This window comes from Periplaneta americana, chromosome 17 (assembly GCF_040183065.1).
Source record: "Periplaneta americana isolate PAMFEO1 chromosome 17, P.americana_PAMFEO1_priV1, whole genome shotgun sequence".
NCBI classification, from domain to species: Eukaryota; Metazoa; Arthropoda; class Insecta; order Blattodea; family Blattidae; genus Periplaneta; species Periplaneta americana.
Window position 1 is genome coordinate 107,903,735 of NC_091133.1, and position 24,707 is coordinate 107,928,441.

The following is a 24,707-nucleotide window of genomic DNA, read 5'->3' on the forward strand; positions in this document are numbered from 1 at the left end:
TTAGTTTTGTTCATCTCTAGTGGTAACCCCCAGAACTGAGATTGACAGTTTTCTGATAGCCTATAAGCCACTTAAATAATTATATAAATATATTAACAAATTATTGAATTATGCTGCTTAAAAAATATGGCAGTCATCTGGTGTTTGCAGTGAAAATTAAAATGTACATGCAATTTTTATATGTGGGTTATCATTATTTACCCCCGAAGTCTTCAATTTATGCATGTAAATTTATTATGCGGTAAATTTATTAAGCGATCGGTTTGGAAGTAAATCCCGAAAAGACAAAGTATATGATTATGTCTCGTGACCAGAATATTGTACGAAATGGAAATATAAAAATTGGAGATGTATCCTTCGAAGGGGTGGAAAAATTCAAATATCTTGGAGCAACAGTAACAAATATAAATGACACTCGGGAGGAAATTAAACGCAGAATAAATATGGGAAATGCGTGTTATTATTCGGTTGAGAAGCTTTTATCATCTAGTCTGCTGTCAAAAAATCTGAAAGTAGAATTTATAAAACAGTTATATTACGGGTTGTTCTGTATGGTTGTGAAACTTGGAGTCTCACTCTGAGAGGGGAACATAGGTTAAGGGTGTTTGAGAATAAGAGCTTAGGAAAATATTTGGGGCTAAGAAGGATGAAGTTACAGGAGAATGGAGAAACTTCACAACGCAGAACTGCAAGCATTGTATTCTTCACCTGACATAATTAGGAACATTAAATCCAGAGGTTTGAGATGGGCAGGGCATGTAGCACGTATGGGCGAATCCAGAAATGCATATAGAGTGTTAGTTGGGAGACCGGAGGGAAAAAGACCTTTGGGGAGGCCGAGACGTAGATGGGAGGATAATATTAAAATGGATTTGAGGGAGGTGGGATATGATGATAGAGACTGGATTAATCTTGCACAGGATAGGGACCGATGGCGGGCTTATGTGAGGGCGGCAATGAACCTTCGGGTTCCTTAAAAGCCAGTAAGTAAGTAAATTTATTATGCATCGAATCCTCCCATGAGCACGAGAACATTCTCTTTCAGGGGAGTGTTAGAGTTTTGTAAGTTGACAGTTTCTTTGTATTGTATTTTTCTGGCAATAAACAATATAATTGGAAAGGAGCCGTAAATAAAACAAGTACCGGTATTCTAAAAATATGAACTTTCCTTTCACGAAACATAAGAAATGAATCAATGAGAACTGTCTCTTCTCCACAGGCAGACATGTGTAATGCAATAAATCATGGCCTGGATTTGACTTTTGCTTTTTACGTGTTTGAGATGCAGGTGAGTGACTCGTAACAGCTTGTATCTCGAACAAAAACGTGCAGTAGGTCAGGCACATGATAATTAGGTTTAACTTAACGTACAATTACGAGTGTTTTGTCAAGGAGCTTGTATGCGAAATGCCTAACTCGACACATAAAGAAAGTAAACGGTGTAATTTAAACCGCACGTACTTCCTCAAATTTACGCGATGTGTATTAATAAATTATTTCACATAATTTTCAACCATACAGATGTTGAATGTTGGTGAAAGGAATAAAATGCCTTTGCAATCTAGGTAAATGGTGTGTTGAAAAATGTATTGAAGGGAAGCTGCGTAATGTTCACGTTACTTCGTGGTCTGTCAATTAAAAGCTACATTGATATTAATTTGCTACGGAAACTTTAACCGATAGAGCCAAGTTCGTTAATGTCACTGTTTTATTATGTTACCTAGCTTATCATATTCAAGTTATGAGCATTACGTTGTAGTAGTCATGACACAGACATTGTTTTAGCGCGGATGGACGCGGAGTTGTCACGTCTTGTCGACGGAAAAAATTAGTGTGGCATTACCACAGTCTAGTAGTATATACATAGAGTCACGAAGCTCAATACGTAGTAAATATGCATCTATAGATAGTTGCTAACCACTAGGATCGCTACTATCGCCCCATCAGAGACAATGCGAAATAGTACCTGCACGGTCTATTGTTCTTAGCACCCTCATAAACTCAAGCTTCGTAACTGTATATACAGGGACATCATTTTATTTTTACTAACATTTTTAATATTAACCTGGCTATCCCCTTCCACGACTGTAGTTCGATGATACTGACGTAAAACACAAACAAATCACTCCACTAGTTATAGGAGGGAAGAAAAGTAGTTCATCCATTTACGTAAACTAGAAAATATCGCGATTTTGAGTTCGATAATTTTCATTAGGTTTTTGTTTAATTAAAATACAGTACTGTATTAAGAATAAGTGTTTTTACTCACGAACTGATTATCCATGCGAACGTATTCATTATGCAGTGTCTAATATACTGTCTATAGCAAATTAGCGTACAATATAGAGAAAGAAGTTAAATTGAAAAATAATCATAATATGAATATTTAAACACATTATTGAAAATGGTGGCCGTTCATTTCGATACAGGCTTCAGTTCTTTTGTGCATATTATCGCACTATAGACTATTGCATCTAAATCCAATTGCCAGTTTCGTCCTTCGTACTAGTAACTCATGTTGAAATAATTCTGTACCTATTCTATAAAAGAGTACCTTACGTACTTTAAATTCAATCTTCACTTCTGCCCAACCCGCACAGATAAAATTACTCACTTCAGACATGCTATCTACTGTCCGTCCAAGTGGTTATGCCACAGGATCGTAGAAAGGGGGGAAATCACGTGACAGTTAATTACTTAAAGAGGCCCTTTTATTTAAGTTATTTTAAACAGTTGTATAATATTAAGTAAACGTCCAATTCCTAACAGAAATTAATGTTTTCAGAAAAGAGCTAAGACAGCCCAGCTTTTGCAGAGGGGCGAACAGAAGCAGGTGGGGGAAATCGGGATGCGACGTAGGCAAACGGACAGTACCTGTGCGAAAATATGATTCAATATTGAAAGCTCTTTCGTCACTGGAAAACGCGAACATATTTCTGGAACGTACTATACTCACTAACTCAGTGCTGTTTACTATATGCGGCCTGGATTCTGTATGGAGGACAGTTGGAACTTCATTAGTAGAAGGGATGGGAGTGAAGTACATTCAAAAACTCAGATACAATAAAAATTGAAGTAAAAATAAAATGATGACCCTGTACTAGACTGTGGTATTACTGAACCGAGGCCAGTGGATTCCTGCAGCCCGGAGCGCCACTTGTACTGCTCCTGCGTTCGTATAGCGTCATCGCTATAGTTCACATTACGCCCGCGGCTCCACTCGCCTCGATCGAGTAATAACAGATTAAACATAGCGCTTTCTTTCTTGTGGTGCACATGATGTCATACTTTCACAACCTACTAACTGATAAAGCGAGGCGTGACAGCTAGGCCATTTTATACTTTAAAATTAGTCTAAAATACGCTAACGAAGTAGGAATAGAACAATGCTACATTACACTATGTACTGTAGAGTAAACTGTACTTCTACTTCACAGAAGCAAGTCCGTACTCTTCAAGAATTTCAAGCCACTCCAGTATGACTGTTAGAAGCGCTGGTTGATTTCTGCGCACTTTGAAACGTTTGTTGGCGGGCTATACCGACATAATCTTCCTGGGTGGTATTCATAGACATTTCGCAGCACGCGCTACGAGCGTACTAAGCTAGCCCGGCTATCCACTGGTTACTAGTACAGAATTCAAATCATATCCTATCGCTAACACTGGTTTATGAATACGAAAAACGCTGATAATCCACCGAAAGCGTGCGCAAAAAATGTCTATGAATACGGCCCCCTATGTTCAATGATTACGGCACTTTAATTTTTCTTTTCCATTCCATCCTGTCTTCCCAATCAATTTCTTTCAGTCCATCCTCTCTTACCGATCTTCTGATCTCATGTACATAGCCATGTGATATTAGGCCGACCTTCTTTCTCCAAGGTAGAAACCATTCTAAAATTGTCTTATACCCAGGCCCTTCTAACCTTGCACTTGATAGTAATGTTATTTGAGTTGGCAATCTTTCCTATAAAAAGGTTGAATTAATTTAGTATGTGTAGATCAATCCACATTAAAAGTTACAGTTCGGAAGCAAGACTGTCTTTAGTGCCAGTGGTTCAGTTGCAGCAACAACGCCTTCTTACATGATAATGGGAGTTCTTGTAATGGATGGTACGCTACTTCCACATATGTACTATATTTTCATTTCTTAAACATTACTGTAGTCATTTCTGTCTTTTTATAAATCATTAAATTAATGGCCTCATCAAAATGTAGGCAGATTTCTTTCTATAGGCATCCAACAAACAAAACTCAGTGCGCAGAAACCAGCGGGCGTGACTGTCTCGCGCAGATGACGTACGCTCCCTTTCCCAGCATGCTCTCCGTCTCCAGTCACACCACCGACATTATGCGCATGCGCACGTATTATGTTCTTGTGCTGAACTGAACACATGTTATTGCTACAGAGTCAGGGAGTCACAGCGTTTTATATGAAATATTAATTTAATTTAATTTAAATATTTAAAATTTAAATATGAGGACAGTTCCAGTGAAGATAGATACCGATTGTGACTTAGAAAGAGACGATGTTGACATCTTCTAATGTTATACTGTATTCACTTAATTGGTTATTGTTACAGCTGCTCTTTGAGTGCACATGTCCGCAACCGTAACCGTTATAGCTATACCAGTAGCCGCTTATTAAAGAACCCGACTACTGGAGGGGGGTAAGAGGGGTATAGCATGCGCAGCGCTAGGGGTCTGAACTGAGTTTTGCTTGTAGGATATCTATAGTCATTGTACATCGTTTCCATATCTTGAGGCTTACAGCTCCTCTGCATAGAAGCTATAAATCGTGTGCTATATATACTTTGATACTACACACTATATAGACAACACTTAGGACTCCTTCCTTGTGAGTACATCGATTTTCCCTGCCATTCTGATTCTACCATTAATATATTATCGTTTCAGCATTTGAACCTTTCTGTAAAAAAAAAAAAAAAAAAAAAAAAAAAGAAAAAAAGCAGGACGAGTAATTACGCTTACAGTAGGATAGCATAGAGACTTACGCATTGGGATGTAATGCTGAGCTTCGGTATCCAGTCTACCTAACAGGTTGTTTGTTTGTGTGTTGCAGGCATTGCGGGGCTTTTCACTGTGTTCTCGAGCTTCGTCTTCAGCTCCAGTGTGATCAACTTCCTGGGGAGTGACGTCTCCGATCTCAAGTGAGTCACTTCTAGTTTGTGAACACTCGCACTTTAGACTCTCAACGGTCTGATAAGAGAAGTACTGCTTTTAAAAGCCAAGGAAACTGTTTAGATTTAAATCAGCTGCATAAACATGGTGATTGTTGTCACTTTCATCTAGTGCCTGCGCGGATTCACTCACTCTCAGCCAACCTTTCTCCCATCCTCTCTATGAACCCTTTTAAATTGCTCTAACCCAGGCGTCTCAAGGCCAACGCATGAAAGTTGTTACAGAGAGCAAATGTAGATAGCGTAGTCAGCTGAAAAGATAAGCGCAATACCCGAAGATAGCCGATCGTTGATTCATATTACAAGCATGAGCCACAAAAGCTGCACTTTTGAGTTGTACTGTCACAATAGACGGTTATTTTCTGAAGGAATAAAATTTCTTAAGTAGTTTGCAATAATAATAATAATAATAATAATAATAATAATAATAATAATAATTTTATTTTCTAATGATATATCAATGAGTACTGTAATTATTTAAGCACAAGGAACTGGCCACTTTACCCCATTATCTCCTGGCCTAGTTGTCTTTAAGTGGTGCCTTGTTGGTATCACTTGGGAGGTTCAGACCTGTCTTCGGACAGTTGACCAAACAACAATACTTCATTTCTAGTAAACGGTTTTTGGTATCTCTCTTTTTTTTTAAGTTTACACTAAATTTAATGAAACAAAATTCAATTAAATAATAACAAAATTACAATTAAACTTGTTGGTTGTTAAAGTACGTATTTTTATGATACGTCAATGTTAATATATTAATACAATAATAGTTAAATAATATTGTTCGTGATGTTTTCAATAATTTTATTTAAAATAACCAAAACATCTTAGAAATTCACAAACAATCTTAAAATCTGGTCTCAAATTCTTTTCTCAAGTCCCTCAGTACTTCATTATACCTATTTGTTACACTGGTCTTGTTTCAAATTAGGTAACAATTTTAGATTAATAAAGTGGTAAAAGTTACCTACTGAAACTTGCGACTCCCACAATTTCACTTTCCCTATGAAAGCTTTATTTCTTCATACATTTGCTGTAATAAGGACATTCTTTCCTCGGAGATGGACACAACATCGTAACGGCTGCAGATGTTTATTCAAACGTCGCGGTCAATGACGTCACCCGGAGATACACGAACTGCTCACGCATCTTGTTCCACTTTTACATAAAAAAAATAGAGAGAGGAGGAAGTGCTCCGAAGAGGCCCTATTGAGACGTCTGCTCTAACCGAACAGCGTTCTGTAACCGTGTGCTCAGTCCCATAACTGTTATAAAAAAAAATATCACTGATTTAGCATTTAATTTTAAATGTTATATACCGGGTGATTCAAAATGTGCTCAAACTGAATAAGCTTATAGAGGGATCAAAATATAATATTTTTTCGAATAGGAACCTGTTGTATCCAAAATAATCCTTACCCAGTACAAATCCGTAACGCCAGGACCTACATTACGAATGTAATAAAAATTGGCTCCTTACCTTCTGCCTCTACGTTTGAATGAAATTTACAACAGCTTTTTGCAACAACTTGTTCTAGGGCTGATAGAAAAGTGCCACTAATCGCGCGTCAGCAGATTTGGATGCAACAGGACGGAGCACCAACACACACTTTACCTTCGCTCCCTCTATGAGGCTTTCTAAATCTCACATATCCTGGGCGTTGGATCAAAAGAGCAGGTCTGGTTAAATGGCCAGCCCGCTCCACTGATTTGATGCATATGAAAATCCTTCCTTACGAGACTCCGACGGAAGACCTTGAAACACATTTAGCTATGATTCTTGAAGCATTTGCTGTAGTTCTGGAGATTCCTGAAGTATTAGGAGAACGCGTCGCAGTTTCCTTCGACAATGCAATGTCTGCATGGAATGTCATTGTCGCCAGTCCGAACAGCTTTTAGTGTAATAAAAAATTAATATTACGTTAATGTAATCTTTGCCTACTGGAATTTTTGCACTGGCATGTTGTTCATCACGTAACTCTTGAAATGCACAGACTTACATTGGCTCAAGATTACTTTCTAGATCATGAGTTCCTGTTGTAAAATTGTTATATTCCAACCGTCTGCAAGCTCCTTCAGTTTGAGCACAGGGTGAAATCTAGTTCAGTTATTATAGGCCTATTTTGTTCCTTAATTTTGCGACATTGTTAACTATAGTCCCGTCGCTCTAATTTCCGGCAGCCAATCGCGTTGCAGGTCGGCTACATTTAAACGTGTGCGTCTTGTGATTCGCTTATGAAGACGTTGTTATTAATTTCTTAAGGCTCGATAAATACTTAATATAATCGCCGCCATTTTGGCCCTTTCGTTGGCGTTCGGAGAAAGCACACGAAGACGTTATTTGCCGCTCAATTATTTGCTGAATTACAGTGCGTTTGATTTATTATCATAGGAGTTACGACATGATAATGTTTAACGGTTTGGCAAATAGATTCCTCGTATGGTAGCTCGGGAACGAAAGAACAAAAATGACGAACGATACTACCTACCTAGACTTTATAGAGCCTTCACTTCCTAAGACGTACCGTAAGCAAAGAGGCGGAGTCACGCCGGAAATAACAGCGTCGCGACTAATTTGAATTTTTCGCCAAAGTTCTATACGGGATGTTAATTAATTTTTCGGAAACTTTTTCGGAATCTATAGAGAGCCTAAAAACAAGCAACAAAGCTCATGTAAATATATAGTCAAATTCGTTTCATTTTATGATTATTATTATTATTATTACAGGCGTGTTTATTAACCCTTAGTTGCCTGACGGTACTTAGAAGTACCGTGATTTATTTTGCATACTGGAAGACCTGAAAGAATAATAAACCGCAAGAAATTACGTGCAACCTGATAAATAGAATCCATCAAGGATACTGACAGTACTGTACATAGAAATACGACCTTTTCAAAATAAAAAAAATTAAAAAAAAATAAATAAAAAAATTCCTGAAAAAATTACTGTATGTTTTCAATTCATGTTCTAACAACATTCACTAAATAAAACGGATTTATTTTAATTTTTTCTTATGTCCGGCAACAAAGAGTTAAATAAGTAAGCCTTCTATATAAGAAAAGAGGATCTACTCATTATTACAACCTGACAACTGAAAACAAGGAATAGTGAAAGCTGTGAGATGCATGACAAGTCACGGCACATTTTTCTCTTGCTACTAGAACGATTATAAGTCAGCGATTCCCTGATAAATAGGTCGTGGGGATTGCTCATTCCCCTTATCTCAATCCGTTGGATTTTTACTTATGGGAACATTTGGAAGCAATAATATATTCAATATCTATCGAGAACCATAAAAGTCTTCGGCAGCGTGTTGAAGGATTTCAGCAGATACAGCAGACGTCTGGAATGTAAATTTGCGCCTTTTTCTGACTTACATTTCAGCCTACTTACTCACATCCACTCCTGACTCATTCCTCTTGTCTTACTCTATCACTCTTTCTGACACTGGTAAACTCAATTTTTTAAACAAATTTTGATCTATAAGCTGCACACATGTCAAATGCTTTTATGTATTAATTTTTGAGACCTCATGAAGGTTTTACTGTCATATATATATATATATATATATATATATATATATATATATATATATTAGACTGTTCATAAGTCAAATTTTACTTTTCTTACCATTGTATTTTTATATCTTCACGTCATGTACCTTAACACATTTCGACGTTACTTGTCCATCTATGTCTTTATATGAAAAGCTTAATATCACGCAAGTCTGACCTGAAGATGCTATTATAATAGCGAAAGCGCTAGTCAGAATATGTTCATGTGACCTATGTAATATTTTGTATTTTTGAATAGACAGTTATTGAAGGACTTTTGATATTTGTTTCTTTAAATTTGTTAACTTGTCGGACCAACATGCCTTTCAAATTTTCGAAGACATGAGTTGAATGACCGTTTCTCATTATCTTTCCTTCGCTGTTAAAGCAAGCTGTGTTGCGCCGATTTCTTAATTTGTGTTAGTTTCAGCGGGGGAAACTTTTGCAATATTTTGATGAAAGTGCAAGTCAGCATCACAGAAAGGCTTTGTAATATCAAATTGTTTAACTTTCACCTCTTGCAATTAGAAAGGACGTCTTTGTTGCTGGGGGTTGTATGTTCGTATCCCTTGCGTTTGCAAGTCATCGTAATTACTGCAGGAAGCTTGCACCTGCCCCTGAAGATTCGCTACGATTTAAGACCCTTCACTTTACCTTGTCAACTTTACCTTGTAAGTACTGTCTTCTTTGTTGATCCACGAGGAAGAACGTTTTTGGTGTGAAGAGTGGGTGGACGTTTAGTTGGGTAATTCAGACCTTGAACCGACTGAACTTGCAGAATACAAAATAGAATTTTTGTTGACGTCTAGCCAGATAATAAATTCAGAAGTGTTTAGATTGCATTGATAACAAGAAGAGAGGAAGTTGAGTGAGAAAAGAATCTAAAAATGTAGTCGTTATCTCTCGTCCTCGTTTGGAGTCTTAGGAGTGATCGGATTGCTATTTTAAGTTAAAATACGTTGGCGCCTTTCATTGAAAGGACATAGATAATCTTGAAGTAAAAAAATGGCGGAGACTGTGTCGGTGACAAACCCCTGGGCTTGAACGTGGGATCTGTGTTTGGACAGTCAGGGGTTTCATGTAGAAGTTAGTTGTGAAATGAAACATAAGTTAATTTATTAAAGGACAGCGATATGAGAAGTACAACGTTTATGTTTATTACCCTGTAATTTCATTTACTTCATTCGTGTTACATTTTCTGTAATTTTTCTTCAGATACAACCACGTATCCTGGCTCGGTGTGTGTTTGATTCAATTGTTTCGCACGTACTCACAGTTGGAGCTCTCCGAGGTACGCCACTTCAGCTTTCTTCCTGTATCTCCAAGTCCTTAATCGTTCGGCTTAGGTTGTTTTGGGTTTAACCAATTTCTTTTGAGCTCCTCTTTCATGCGATATACGTTTCTTGTATTTTAACTTGAATGTTAGCAGCAAATATTTCGACATTTCGATTTTAGTCATTTATTTTTTCGGGATTTTCACTTATAACTTTTCACTATCCGTTTAGATGCTTATGATTTAGCGTTTTCTGGTTAGATCTCCCTCGGACGAATCGTTTGAGACCAATATCACCACCCACCACTTTGCAGTCCGCAGATATGGTGACTCGATGTGAAAGAACCAAAGATTGGTCCACTACCCGCGCATGCTCGTAACTTTGAAGTAGCTATTGTTAGGTGCTTCTGTCCTTCGGTTATCGAAGTTATTTTTGCATGTTGGCTATCGGTAGTACTTTTTGGAGATATTAGGTCGATGGCATTTAAGTGTGTTCAAATGCAATAGGCTCACGTCAGTAGATTTACTGGCATGTAAAAGAAATCCTGTGGGACAAAATTCCGGCACACCTGCGATGCTAATATAACCTCTGCAGTTGCGAGCATCGTTAAATAAACCATGTTTAAAAATGCATTAAGTAGAGGGTATCGATTTTAAAGACGTAGCCATGTCAGAACTCATAAAAGAGTACGAAACCTTTAGATTTAGTTTGTAGTTAAATATTAGAAAACACAACTTTTAAAAAATTTCTTTATTCGGTTATTTAACTATTCCAATCACTTAGGAGGTTATCTAGTGTCAATTTGTACCTACATTCGCCTTACAGCTGGGAAAAAAAAAATCTGAAATAACCCAACCAAGTAATCAGCCCAAGAGAGATTTCAGTTTACGCTTGAGAGAAGCCTGAGGGCTCAGGAAAATAGGCAAGGGCGCTGCTGCCTGAACTACGCCTGGCGCTTTTCCAAGATTAGATCCACAGTCCTCTTCAGATGAAAGGGAAGGTAAAAGGTACGCTACCATATTTCAGTGGGACTGATAAGTAGGGACCTAGACGTAGATGGGAGGATAATATTAATATGTATTTCAGGGAGTTGGGGTATGATGAGTAGGGATAGGCACCGATGGCTGTTTACGTGAGAGCTGCAATGAACCTCCAGGTTCTGTAAAAGCCATTTATAAGTATTATTGTTATTATTATTATTATTATTGTTGTTGTTGTTGTTGTTTTTGTTATTATTATTATTATTATTATTATTATTATTATTATTATTATTATTATTAATATTATTATTATTAACTAGCCGTACCCGTGCGCTCCGCTGCACTAGTTAGAAATAAATATAAAGTAATTACGTAATTAAAATAGGACATTTGATCCATTAGGACATTAAAATAGGACATTTGATTCGTGTTTGATAGAAGAATAAATCGTTTATTATGTTACTAATTTAAATTGTTTTAAAAAAATTAAAATGCGATCATTTTGACCCAGAGACCGTTCATTTGGTCATAAAAATTATTTTAGGAAATACAGGAAACGAATGTACAGAATAGCCTATCAAGTTTTCTGTGCATAAGAAGCTATTTTAATCTTACCTGTCCTCGATTCATTCAGAAGTTATTGTAATAACATTATAGCATTATGTCCATCTAGAGAAACTACACTTTCCAATGGTGAATTAATAATTAATTATACAAATCGGTTAATTTAGCTTCCGATATTACTTCATACAAACACAGAAACATTCTCTGTAGGCTATGTTTCATAGCTTTCGATTGTTGTTGTCCAAGGCCCCTTATAGACGAAGTCATTTGTTTTTTATTTCATTACACCGCCTTAGATGGCATTGTTATTGTAATTTTGAAACTCATTTCTCTCATTAAATATCAGTCCTAACTAAAATTTTGCACAGAATAAAACTTATCGGAAATTATTTTTAAAGAAACTTTTGTTATGTAATATTTTTCATGAAAATTAATAATAAGGGAGATATTTCGATTTATTTAATTCGAGCCCCCTTATAACCCCCCTTTTAAATAAAATATTTTGAATGCCATATAGCCTAAATTCTAAGTTACAACGAACTTAATTTATATTCCAATTTTCATATAAATCGGTTCAGCCATTACGCGTGGAAAGGTAACAAACATCCAGACAGACAGACAGACAGAGACATACAAACAAAAATGTCAAAAAAGCGATTTTCGGTTTCAGGGCGGTTAATTATATATGTTAGGACCAATTATTTTTGGAAAATCGAAAATTACCAGAAAAATTTCGGCTACAGATTTATTATTAGTATAGATTACTCGTGATTGAGACCTCTATATACGTAGATTCAAGCTCAGTATAAAACATTCGCAAGCAGTGGAACTTCCTGACTGCATTCAAAGTTACGCAACAGGCTTGGTACAGATAAAGCAACAAAACTTGTTATTGCGATGTACCGAAGTACATATGACATTTCCGTGCAGGAATTCTGCATTACCATATGATGAAGGATGGGTGGAACGGAGAAAAATTCTCTCCGGCCGGGTTTTCAGCTCTATGTGCTGATGCTTTATCCACTAAGCGTAAATAATGACTTAGCGATTTAAGATGGCACTCATTCCGTCGAATCCCGGCCGCTTAGTCACTCGTAATGAGAGCACCTCTGCACATAGTGCGTTGGACATTGTGCCACTGTCACACATCTGTAACAAAGTGTATGAGAGTTGGCCACTAAAGGAAAACTAAGAGGTGGAAGGTGGAGCTTAAACTGAGAGGATTCAATCTGGCATCGGAACTGGAATCCGACGTGGCTTAGTGGATAAAGCATCAGCACGTAGAGCTGAAAACCCGGGTTCGACTCCCGATGCCGGAGAGAATTTTTCTCTGCTCCACCCATCCTTCATCAAAACTTGTGTTCCTATACAAACATTTGTATCAGCAGACACGATTAAATAAACACAGTCGAAGATGATGAAACTATTTGAAAATAATTAGCTGAGTTTTCATCTATTTGTGGTTGTGGTGTGTTGTCATCTTTTAACATTATGTTCTAATATTTTTATTGTTTCACTTATGGGTATGTTAGTGAGTGTATAGATTGGTGATAACAAACGATGCTAGTGTTGAATTGTGGGGTATGTGTTTGTCCTTGATGTGGTTGACTAGGTCTGTGTTGTTCTTGACTACAGTGTGATTGGTGAATTGTATGTTGTTTCTGATGAAAAAAAAAATGTTATGTCTTATTTAAACAATGCTCGCAACTGCAGAGGTTATATCAGCGTCGCTGGATGTGCCGGAATTTTGTCCCGCAGGAGTTCTTTTACATGCTAGTAAATCTACCGACATGAGCCTGTTGCATTTAAGCACACTTAAATGCCATCGACCTGGCCCGGGATCTATACCAACTCGCCAACCAGGTCGAGGTTTCTGATTATGTTTTCCATGTATTTAGGCAGCTTGTATGCTGGTACATGTAATTAACTAGGAGTCTGATTGGTATAATAAAATTAGACTTGTATATTTTAGGTTGAGCATTCAGTTGTTGAGCTTCTGGTTTCATTTGTATGGTTTCTTTTTAACTTAAAACTGGAAAAAGTCAATTCTGATTTGGTTATTTGTGATTTCTTATTAACAATACCTTGTTTACTTCAATAAATCTAATTAAAAAGATATAAATTAAACATATTTAAGTAAAAAAATTGTATTGAAAAAAATTTGATTTAACTTAAGGGGAGGCAGAGGTGAATATTTCAAAATCCACAAAATTTATCCGATTTGTTTGAAATTGATCATGGATACTAAGTATGTTATTAGTAATGGACATACCAAGTTTCAACTTTCTAAGTACAATAGTTCTGTAAATATTAATAATTTTATAAAACTTTATATCGTTTAATATAAAATGCTCCATGCACCATATCGTAAGAAATTTTCAATATTTCTTTTTATTTATATGTTCAGCGAAGGTATATAAATAATGATAGTATTAGTTTATTATGGGAATAATATAGTAATACAGTTATCTTGGTTTTAATTTCATACTTTTAAGGGCACAAAATCAAAAACTAACATCGGAATATCAAAATAAAGATAATAAAAATGGAAAAAACCAAATTTTCATTTTTTCTTCAGTTTTGTTCGAAAATTTCACCTCTGCCTCCCCTTAAATAAAAAAAATAATATTGATTTTGATTTTAATTTAAAAATCATGGTCCCTCCCCCCCCCCCCCCCCACTCTGCTTCCTTGTCAAGTGGCACTAGATCATCATTAGACATTTTTCTGTCAGAAATCGAACTCTGAATCATAATAGAGGACTTTAGAAAAAATGCAGAATGTGAAATTTTGTCGTATAGTAGATCTTTGCTTGCACCGAGTATGAACATCCTTCCTGGAATCCATGTTGAAAAAAAAAATGACAGAATTTCAAATGCTGACTGTAACAACACAATGAGCCACAGTTGAATGGTTATGTTATTGGTAGATAATCCATGAATGAATGTAACTTGTGTGACTATGCCCAATGACGCCACTTTCCCTTGCTACAGGCATGAGGTTGTTGAAGTTAGCCATGCCGCATGGCCTCTCTCAGCAATACCTCAGCATCAAGACCAGCTACAGATCTGTGCAATGACTCGTTTTATTTGTAATTGCGAGTTCTGCAATATTACAGTGATAATAGAAATGTTACGATATACTTTGAGTGAATCATAGCGAAATATTTTTGTTTGCTGAGACTAGTTTTGGAATGCCATTTCATATGAAGAGGAAATATATTGGATACTTTTCATTAATTAGGACCTTTAGGGAGGCCGAGACGTAGATGGGAAGATAATATTAAAATGGATTTGAGGGAGGTGGGGTATGATGATAGAGACTGGATTAATCTTGCACAGGATAGGGACCGCTGGCGGGCTTATGTGAGGGCGGCAATGAACCTTCGGGTTCCTTAAAAGCCATTTGTAAGTAAGTAAGTAAGGTACTTCTCTTATCACAGACACCCATACTCAACATTTGTAAACCGAAACAAAAGTAAAACATTAAAACCAACACAACTGTAGTTTCATTCCCGAAACTGGGTGACATATGTGAAACAGTTTTTTTTTATAGAAATGATCTTGATTAGTAAGGACATGTATATAGTGAGGGTCACATAAGAACAGTTCCTAAACAGAAAATATTGCCGTCTTGTCAGTGTTGCCAGCTGTTACCAGATATCACACGATCCTACGTACTAAGTGACCTATTTACTTACCGTACTTTATGTTGGAAGGTTATTCTAAATAATACAATAATTTGTAACATATTTTCGTAGGCAGACTATACGAGAAAGGGATCAATATGTCAATGTATTTTGTCTGGCAATACGAAATTCATTGGTTTGACTAAACAATAGACTCACGAGATCTAACCTAATAATGTATTTTGTTTGACCACATGAAATTATTAGTACTAACTCCGAAAACTTGCCTGACTATAATCTTGAATTATAACCACAACGCAACACATAAAATAACTGTTATGTATTAATATTAATACTGATATTAATTAATTATTAGTATGTTCAAATTTCATTAGCTTCCAGTAACCGGCTCAGAAATCTAGTACAATTTTAATTTCATGGAACTTCAGTACCGACAAATATTGTCGATATTTGTCTCAGCTGCCAACATATCAGTTACGAAATCACTACCATTTGTAGTATTTGTCAGTATCGAAATTCGAAACGAAGTTGGCAAAAGAAAATTCAACCTGCAAACTAGAAAATCATCGCAATCCACTAGCATATGTAGTAATGGGGGAAAAATTGTTAGGTTTCACCCTTAGGGTATGAAGTAAGCTGACCCGGACTATATAAGTCCTGATTCTGTCACTCTCTTGTGTTAACACTTTCATATTACTTTGTTTAGGGATGCTCTTTTCTTCTTCCTGCTGCTCATCGACTTGTCTAAGGCGACGCTGCTGGCCCAGTTTGCACTGAGTTCACGCAGTCAAGACGAGGTGAAGCACAACATTGCACGGGGCATAGCAATGCTTGGCCCCACCATCACGCTTGACACTGTGGTGGAAACACTAGTCATTGGTGTCGGCACACTCTCAGGTATGTCAGAATACATCTCAATTTAGTATGCATAGAGACATTGCCACCAAGTAGTGAAGATCTGTAGAACTTGCTTGATCTTATGTATCTGAAAGTTGGTTGGTGGGCCAGTATCTAATGATGAGCAGAGCAGTTGATGTTATTTGCTCCCTTGCACTGCAATTGCACAGGGGTAGTGAATTGTATCAGTGGCGGTTCCTCGGGGGAGGGAAGGGAGGAATGTCCTCCTCACATTTTCTTCTTTTGAAAGTATATAACCAAATGAAATATGTGCCTTGAAATTCAAGGAAGATTCGATAATTTTTAAGTTCACAGCTATAAGAAAACCTCGGTTGATCGAGTTTTAAGCGATGCACGCTCATGTGCTGCTAGAAAACTGTGAGAAAGATGTTTGTGTGGAGGAAAGTCAATCCATTCCTCCTTTATTGCAGTTAACACATATAGACAACAGCGCACTAGCGGCCAGAGAAAGAAGCAGAGTTTTAAAGCGAGTAAATGAATGGAGAGGGAGGAGATCCTCCTCTGAATCAGCGCATGGGCGGGAAATAGAAACCGACTGGTCGTGCAGCAAGCTCGCTACCGCTGCCATCTAATGATCTTGCATTCAACCAGACTATAATACATCTAGGAGGAGGCACAATAAAAACAGTTTTAACGCAACGCTATGAAAGACACCATATAAACTTTTTTTTTTTAATTATAAATCAAAAATATTATTCATTGCACTTTATATAAGGTACTATCCATGGTTTGGCACTTTCAAGGATATTTTAAAGTTAAAGTCGGGTTTATATAAAACAAAGAGGAAGTAGTTCTACGTTAGTATTGCAGATCTTTTTGGCCCCTGAAATTCACTTCCATTCATTGTGTACTAGACAAGGCAACAGCCAAGTTGTCAGTTTTGTACAAATATATTTGAAATTGAAAGTAGGTAAGCCAAACTACATTATTAACATAAAAAATTAATTGGCCACCGGCAACTTTGAACAATAATGGTAGTATGACTTTACAAGAACTGATATTCTTCAAAAGCATGTGATACTGAACTTGTAAAATGTACATGTGGCAACACAGACCACGTGGGTGGGTGCAGTGTTCTCGCTTTCCTCAGATTATTTCCCATTCCCATTTCCGCAGTTCCGATTACGTGTTAGTAGCTATAGTCTCTTCCAACAGGTGTGATGCTGTAGTGTGCTCGAAAAATGCTGCGAGGTGAATTTCCTTGTAATTGTTAATTTGTGCAATTATTCAACAATGAATGGAAGTGAAACCATTATATATTTTGGAAAATTTAGGAAACTCAGTTTACAAGAACAGATTGTTGCTATAGAGAAGGGAAGGCCAAGCCCAATACTACCTAGTCTTACATGTGTGCATGTTGGCTAATTTGTAGCCTGTTTCATTCAAGAAGGTGTCATTTCGTCCTGTTACCTTCTTTCCTCCTCTTAAGAAATACGCAGGAGCCGCCACTGAATTGCATTCCATATAACATAACCTCTCCTACCCAATTCCTATCCTCACCTTCACGTGTTATAAAAAATAAAATTGCTAGATCAACTGATGCTCTGGCATGTGCAATTTCTTTTGCTAGCAGTGGGTATACCGTTCAACCTATACCTGCACCTCTTTCTACTAGTACTTCTTGCCAGTGACGCACTCAAGCCCCCCCCCCCCGCCACCTCAGAACCAGATTTTTATTGTGTATTTCCAGTAAAACAGAAAGAATGTTTCATTCTCAAGCTAAGTTTCCATACTTCGCTTCTGCAGGCAATTTTAGTGGTGCCTTAGCGATATTTATTATTTTTAATTTAGCGGTCTTTGAGTGTTGGCAGCCCTATATACTTAACTGAAAGCACTTGCAACGCTCCTGTTGGTAGCGCTAAAATATGACATAGCGAGATGAGACGAATAGTTAAGCCACTCATGGCAGCGGGCCCATCGTACTCTTGACCTCTTAGATAGGTAGGCCTATTCTTTGTTGATATTGCACTCTTTTAGCCCATCCAGTTATTTGTGTTAAACTTTCACCTTTTGCATTCTCTAGAGGCATAAATTGTACAAATTTCTCATATATATATATATATATATATATATATATATATATATATAAACCATCATTGTTTATGTAGCGCACACAAAAAGAAAATTGTTCAACAAAAGATTATCACTAGTCTCATCTGAAATAACTGAGGAACATCTTGCACCGTTCACATCTTATGTAAACCTTGCGGCAGACTGTGTCATTGAACAGCAAAACTGCTACTGGTCATATAAATATTCTGATGGGCTGCTAGTTGACCAAGAACTTTCTCAAACAAGTGAGAGGATATTCCTCACTTTTCTGGGCTGCTAAAATATGTGAGAAATGACATTAAAATGCAATGGGAGTTATTAACATATTGTATTAGTGTATTGTTCTAAAATAACTATAATTAAATCTGGTAATAATGCCATGTATTTTTTTTTATTCAGGTGTGCGGCGACTGGAGGTTCTGTGTTGTTTTGCGTGTATGTCCGTAATTGTTAACTACATCGTGTTCATGACATTTTATCCTGCCTGCTTGTCTCTCATTTTAGAGGTAAGTTCCACAATTATTTCTTTCTGAGAAAAGTATTCATCTGGGGCTAATATGGTATTAGGATATTTTGTTGTACTTTATCCAATGAGTCCACACCTGTGGAGTAACGGTTAGCGCGTCTGGCCGTGAAACCAGGTGGCTTGGGTTCGATTCCCAGTCAGGGCAAGTTACCTGGTTGAGGTTTTTTCCGTGGCTTTCCCTCGACCCAATATGAGCAAATGCTGGGTAATTTTCGGTGCTGGACCCCGGACTCATTTCACTGGCATTATCACCTTCATCTCATTCAGATGATAAATAACCTAAGATGTTGATAAAATGTCGTAAAATAATCTACTAAAATAAAATAAATTTATCCAAGGAATAATAAACAACAAAATTGTGCAAAGATATTTTACTTTCACTCTGTATACAGTAGAGCATCGATTATCCAAATACTGATCAACCGAAACATTGGTTAAGGGGAGGCAGAGGTGAATATTTCAAAATCCACAAAATTTGTCCGATTTGTTTGAAATTGATCATGGATACTAAGTATGTTATTAGTAATGGACATACCAAGTTTCAACTTTCTAAGTACAATAGTTCTGTAAATATTAATAATTTTATATAACTTTATATCGTTTGATATAAAATCCTCCTTGCACCATATTGTAAGAAATGTTCAATATTTCTTTTTATTTATTTCAGAGAAGGTATATAAATAATGATAAGTATTAGTTTATTATGGGAATAATATAGTAATACAGTTATCTTGGTTTTAATTTCATACTTTTAAGGGCACAAAATCAAAAACTAACATCGGAATATCAAAATAAAGGTAATAAAAATGGAAAAAACCCAAATTTTCATTTTTTCTTCAGTTTTGTTCGAAAATTTCACCTCTGCCTCCCCTTAACCAAAAACGTTCCAGTTGGCAAATTCAAATTTGCGCGCGCACAATGTAGAGATTTTGCTAGCGCTATTTGCGAGATTTAGCGGCAAAAAAAAAAAAAAGAGTCTCAGCTCTGAAGCAAAAAAAGAAAAATTGGACTTCTTTTCCTAAACTTTAGGCCTACTTTAATGGCCATTTTGAACTTGTCAAACAAGGCTAGCCAGTTCTCTGTGTTATTTGTGAGACTTGTGATACAAAATATATACTCTATGAACAGTTTTGTATTTAATATCAGTGTTTCTTTGTTTCATACTGCTCCTATGACACCTGTACAAGTTGTTTTCATAAATGATTGGTTATCCGAAATCAATTATCTGAACACCCCCATCCTCAATTGTTTTGGATATTCGATGCTCTACTGCAGGCCTGCACAAACAGCGCTCAATGAGAGCGCGCGCTCCTTTGGAGCGGTAGAGCAGTGTTTACCGCTCGCTGAAACGGAGAGGAAGATACGTAAGAATGACATACACTTGCTATAGGTAGAGGAGAGGAAAACGACCACTCAGTTATCTAGTGGAGTGCAGTGTGTAGGCCTATTCTCAATAACTGTTTCACGTTGCTTACCTACTGCTACAGTACAGTATGGAGGAATCTAAACGACGGAACATAACATTTAACGATTTACAGCTCGAACTTATTGATCTTCAATGTGACCTAAGGGCTAAAGATCGTTTGAATAATACTACTAGCCTGGTTGAGTTTTACAAGACTAAACATTAGCAATAATATCCACGACTACACAGGCTGCCTGTGAAAATGATTGCTATGGTTGGCTCAACATTTATATTTGTGAGCAACTGTTTTCTATAATCAACTTTAATAAAGGCAGACATCGAACATCTGTAACTGATGTTTCATTACGATCAGTAGGCTATTGTTCCTTTCAGCTGCCAACAGCATAAAAACCTCGTTTTGATGTACTGATAAATAAAAATGTAACAAAATGATATTGTACATTTAAGTAGCTATAGAATTTCTATTACTTCTGTAAAATAAATACTTCTTTATTAATTAATAATAGTCCAAGATAGTTTTGGAAACACTGAACAGGAATTCATTTCATGAACACTCGTAATAGTACTTCCTTTTGTGTATATTTTGTACGAGATCACCCCTTCTTCCAGTCCACCCTTATACAGAGCGCAGCTAATATCTGCATTCCGCTCATGAGCTGTGAGCCGGCTCGGAGAACGCAAACCTTGTGCAGGCCTGCTCTACTGTATTATATTTTTTCTAAAATGTCTCAAGTAAGAGGATGTATTATTTGATTTATAACACATATCGAGGCTGTAAGCAATTCACAACTTTTCTTATGTTTCTTACATTGTATTACTACAGTTGTCTCGAAGTGGCGAGGGTGGCCGCCCTGCCTGGCATGACAAGTCGCTCATCATGCGCGCCCTGCATGAGGAGGACCAGAAGCCGAACCCAGTGGTGCAGAGGGTGAAGGTGATCATGTCCGCTGGACTGATGCTGGTGCATGCCCACAGGTAACTCCGCGTGCTAAACTTAGTCACGGGTCATCGCTGGGATCTGAGGCAGATACCCATCAGCCTGACCCGACCCTGGCCCTGCTTGCTATTCCTGGCCCATTGTTCCCTCCGGTATATATGTAACAATGTGTTGTCATGTGTTGCAGTCGCTGGTCGTTTGCTAGTGAAGGGGAGGAGTTGCCTGTGGTGAACCTTGTGACTGGAGATTCAACCGTGACTTCCAACAGCACAGATGATGCGCTCCTCCAGGGCTACATCATGAAGTAAGTGCTGTGTATTCCTTTGAAGGAACGTTTCTTAAACTTTTCGAAAGCGTAGACTACTTAAAGTAGCGGTTCCCAATCTGTGGTCCACAGAACCTGGACCGAGGTGTGTTTTCAAACAATATTTCAACTAGGCTTAACTTTATCATGTTCTCTGATTATTTTAGGTTGTTGGAATATTGGTGACTCTACAAATTCATGTAGAGTGTTAGTTGGAAGACTTAAGGGGAGAGGATGGTATTTTTTGGTGAAAAATGAGTAAATTTTCAAAAAAAAAAAAAAAAAAAATTCTTTGAAATACTCTGTGATATGTGTGGAATACATAGCATAACTTTTAGTGGGTATTTGTGCCCTTATTGGATGTTGAGTCGCCATTTTTAAACTTCCTGCGCTATGGATTTTTAAATCACACTCCACTTTTATTGTTGTTTCTGGTAAATTAAATTTTCAAAAAAAAAAAATTTTTTTTTTCTTTAAAATACCCTTTGATATGTGTGAAATGCATTACATAACATTTTGTGGGTATTTGTGCCCTTATCAGATGTTGAGACGTCATTTTTAAACTTCCTGTGCTAAGATTTTTAAATCACACGCTTGCTTTTATCATTTTCCAGTAACTTCATTTTTTTTTTGCTACATTGCCAGACAAAAATGGATATAATTTCTGAACTATTAAAGATACATGCATGAAATTTAGAACACACATTCTTTAGACTATTAGGAAACTTTTCTCTGTAACAGAATTTTGTTGATTGATTTCATTTTACAAATACATCCGTTTGTTTGCAAGAAAGGAAATCAGAAAATTGTTATTAAATTTTAATTTATTTATTTTACAAACGTAGGGACTAATATCAAAATTCTGTTACAGACAGTTTGTACAACATGCTTTTGCAAATACATTCCAAAAAACTGTTTGAATCTATCTTTAAAAACGGTTTGGATATATCTGTTTTAGTCCAATTCTGCATTGGGTATATATTTTCTTCAAATTTGGGCCCCCAAATAATTTTTTTTTTTCAAAATATTTTTATTTGGTTGAGTTGCCACAGCTGTGAACTCTCTACATACAAAAAATTAATATTTTACACCAAATAGGAAAAAAGTTTTAAAATACACCATCCTCTCCCCTTAAGGAGAAAAGACTTTTGGTGAGGCCAAGCGTAGATGGGAGGATAATATTAAAATTGATTTGAGGGAGGTGTGATATGATGGTAGGGACTGGATTAATCTTGCTCAGGATAGGGATCAATAACGAGTTTATGTGAGGGTGGCAATGAACCACCGGGTTCCTTAAGGTATGTATTAACGTTTTGGAGGAAAATCTACATTTTTTAACCAACCTTTTTAAGATATTTATCAGACAACATATGAAAGTAGACTAACATAACCACATATCAGAAACTTCAATTTCACTTTTTGATTCCTTAAAAAAAAATTATTAATTAAAAATTATTCTATTTCTTCAAAATGCCATATATTTTCTAAAAATTACTCAATTTTGAAATTTCTTTCACTGAGTTATTGCTGTTTATGCTTACAATGCTCTGTACTAGGAGTTTGCAGCTAACATTATTACAAAGAAAATTTTAGTCAAAAAAACGCCATTTCAAACGTTAATACATACCTTAAAAGCCATTTGTAAGTAAGTGAGTATGTTGGAATATGCTTTGCTTATCTGAGACTTCTCAAACACAGTGTTTAACAGTATTTTTCAATTATAATGCACTGATGATTAAGAAATTTGATAGATATTATGTAATTATTGCAAGGAGAATGGGAGGTCTCCGAGAAAATCTGATGCAATATAGTTTTTATTCACGAGAAATTTTTGTTGAACATGTTGGGATTTGGATTTAGAGTCTCCGGCTAATGTTCCGTATGTTGAATGTTATAAGCTGGAAAATATTTGCAGGTGGCTGACTGTGAGTGCAGACCACATCGTGATCTTGATTCTGTTGCTTGCTCTTGCCGTCAAATTTGTGTTCTTTGAGGTGAAGGATGAGCTTGCCAGCAAGTATCGGCCTGGTGACTATGTAGGAAATTATTCGAGTAAGTAGCATGCTAGCTTGTTACTTCTTTCCTGAATTTGTTTTGTTTTATTTTGTTGTCTGAATTTTATAAAACTACAGTAGTCTAATTATTTCATTTCTGCTGCTTGTATCTATTATATTCGCTGTGTACTGAACCCAGGCTTCACATCTCTGAACAACATTTGATACATTCATGACTAGAGCATGCATATTTAGACAGTTTTAATACTTAGAGTAGGCAGGAAAAAAGGGCAATAAAAATATGAATGGAAAATTTGTAGCCAGTTTGTAAAATCTATGAATGCACTTTATGAACTTAGTTTTAGAAACAATTTTATCACATTTTAAATAAAACATACTTCTTCGTAGAGAAGTGTACAGCTTTGAATTGGGTGGAATCTGTCCTGTTGTGCAGGGTTGTTGGGATCAGGAGGGATGGGCATGGAGGGCTGGGTGGAGGTGAGTGGGCCTTTGCGGGCTGAGGATTCTGCCATTGTGCCCACGGAGCATAAGTATGTGCAGACAGAGTTGGAGGAGGCTGCACAGAAGCAAAATCCTTCATGCCCGATACTGCAGGAGGTAGACCTCCCACTGCCTGCAGAAGACAGGAGTTTGGAAGAGTGCCTCAAGATCTGCAAGTCAGAAGCTGGTGCTAGGGCTCTCACCGACACAGAGGTGATGGCTCTTGTGGCTGCTGGTCACGTGATTGGACATCAGCTGGAGAAGGTGACATGTGATCCAGAGAGAGGTGTGAGCATTCGGCGCCAGATTCTGACCGTGAAGGCCAACCTGAAAGATGCACTCTCTGACCTGCCGTACCAGCATTATGACTATTCCAAGGTGGGTAGCAATAGTTGGTGTCTTTTAGTGCTTAGTGTTATTTAACGATCCTCCTGACTCCTTATAGTCTGACAGCCATAAGTACTGTTGTTTTTCATTGTGTATAATCTTTAGTTTTTTATTTAAGTCCAATTATTACCAGACGCAATGTCCATGCATATTATGCCCATGTAATCCATGCCAGAAATATCCAAGATTGTAATAGTCATTCGCAAAAAATGTCTAATGTCCATGATCAAAATGGTTATGGAAAAAATGTCCATAGTATCAAAATGTCCAAAGTGACATAATGTTCACAGATCAGAAATGTCAGTACCGGTACCAAAAATTACCACATCAAAGATATTCATAAATTTGGGGATAGAATGTTCATATAAAAAATGTTCACAAAATTATTTCAGCCAATGGTCTTCTACAAAAAGTTCCATTATTAGAACAGAAATTTCTA

At 36.8% G+C, this 24,707-nt stretch overlaps 1 protein-coding gene across 1 annotated transcript in view; it reads left to right on the top strand.

Moving 5' to 3' along the window:
* Hmgcr (HMG coenzyme A reductase) overlaps positions 1-24,707 on the top strand; it is a 136,435-nt gene that overhangs the window by 94,802 nt on the left and 16,926 nt on the right. Inside the window, exons 3-9 of the mRNA XM_069816375.1 lie at positions 5,084-5,171; positions 15,930-16,120; positions 18,593-18,699; positions 20,969-21,120; positions 21,270-21,386; positions 23,302-23,438; positions 23,835-24,259. Coding sequence (XP_069672476.1) covers positions 5,084-5,171; positions 15,930-16,120; positions 18,593-18,699; positions 20,969-21,120; positions 21,270-21,386; positions 23,302-23,438; positions 23,835-24,259 — 1,217 coding nt within the window. The remainder of the gene's footprint in view (positions 1-5,083; positions 5,172-15,929; positions 16,121-18,592; positions 18,700-20,968; positions 21,121-21,269; positions 21,387-23,301; positions 23,439-23,834; positions 24,260-24,707) is intronic.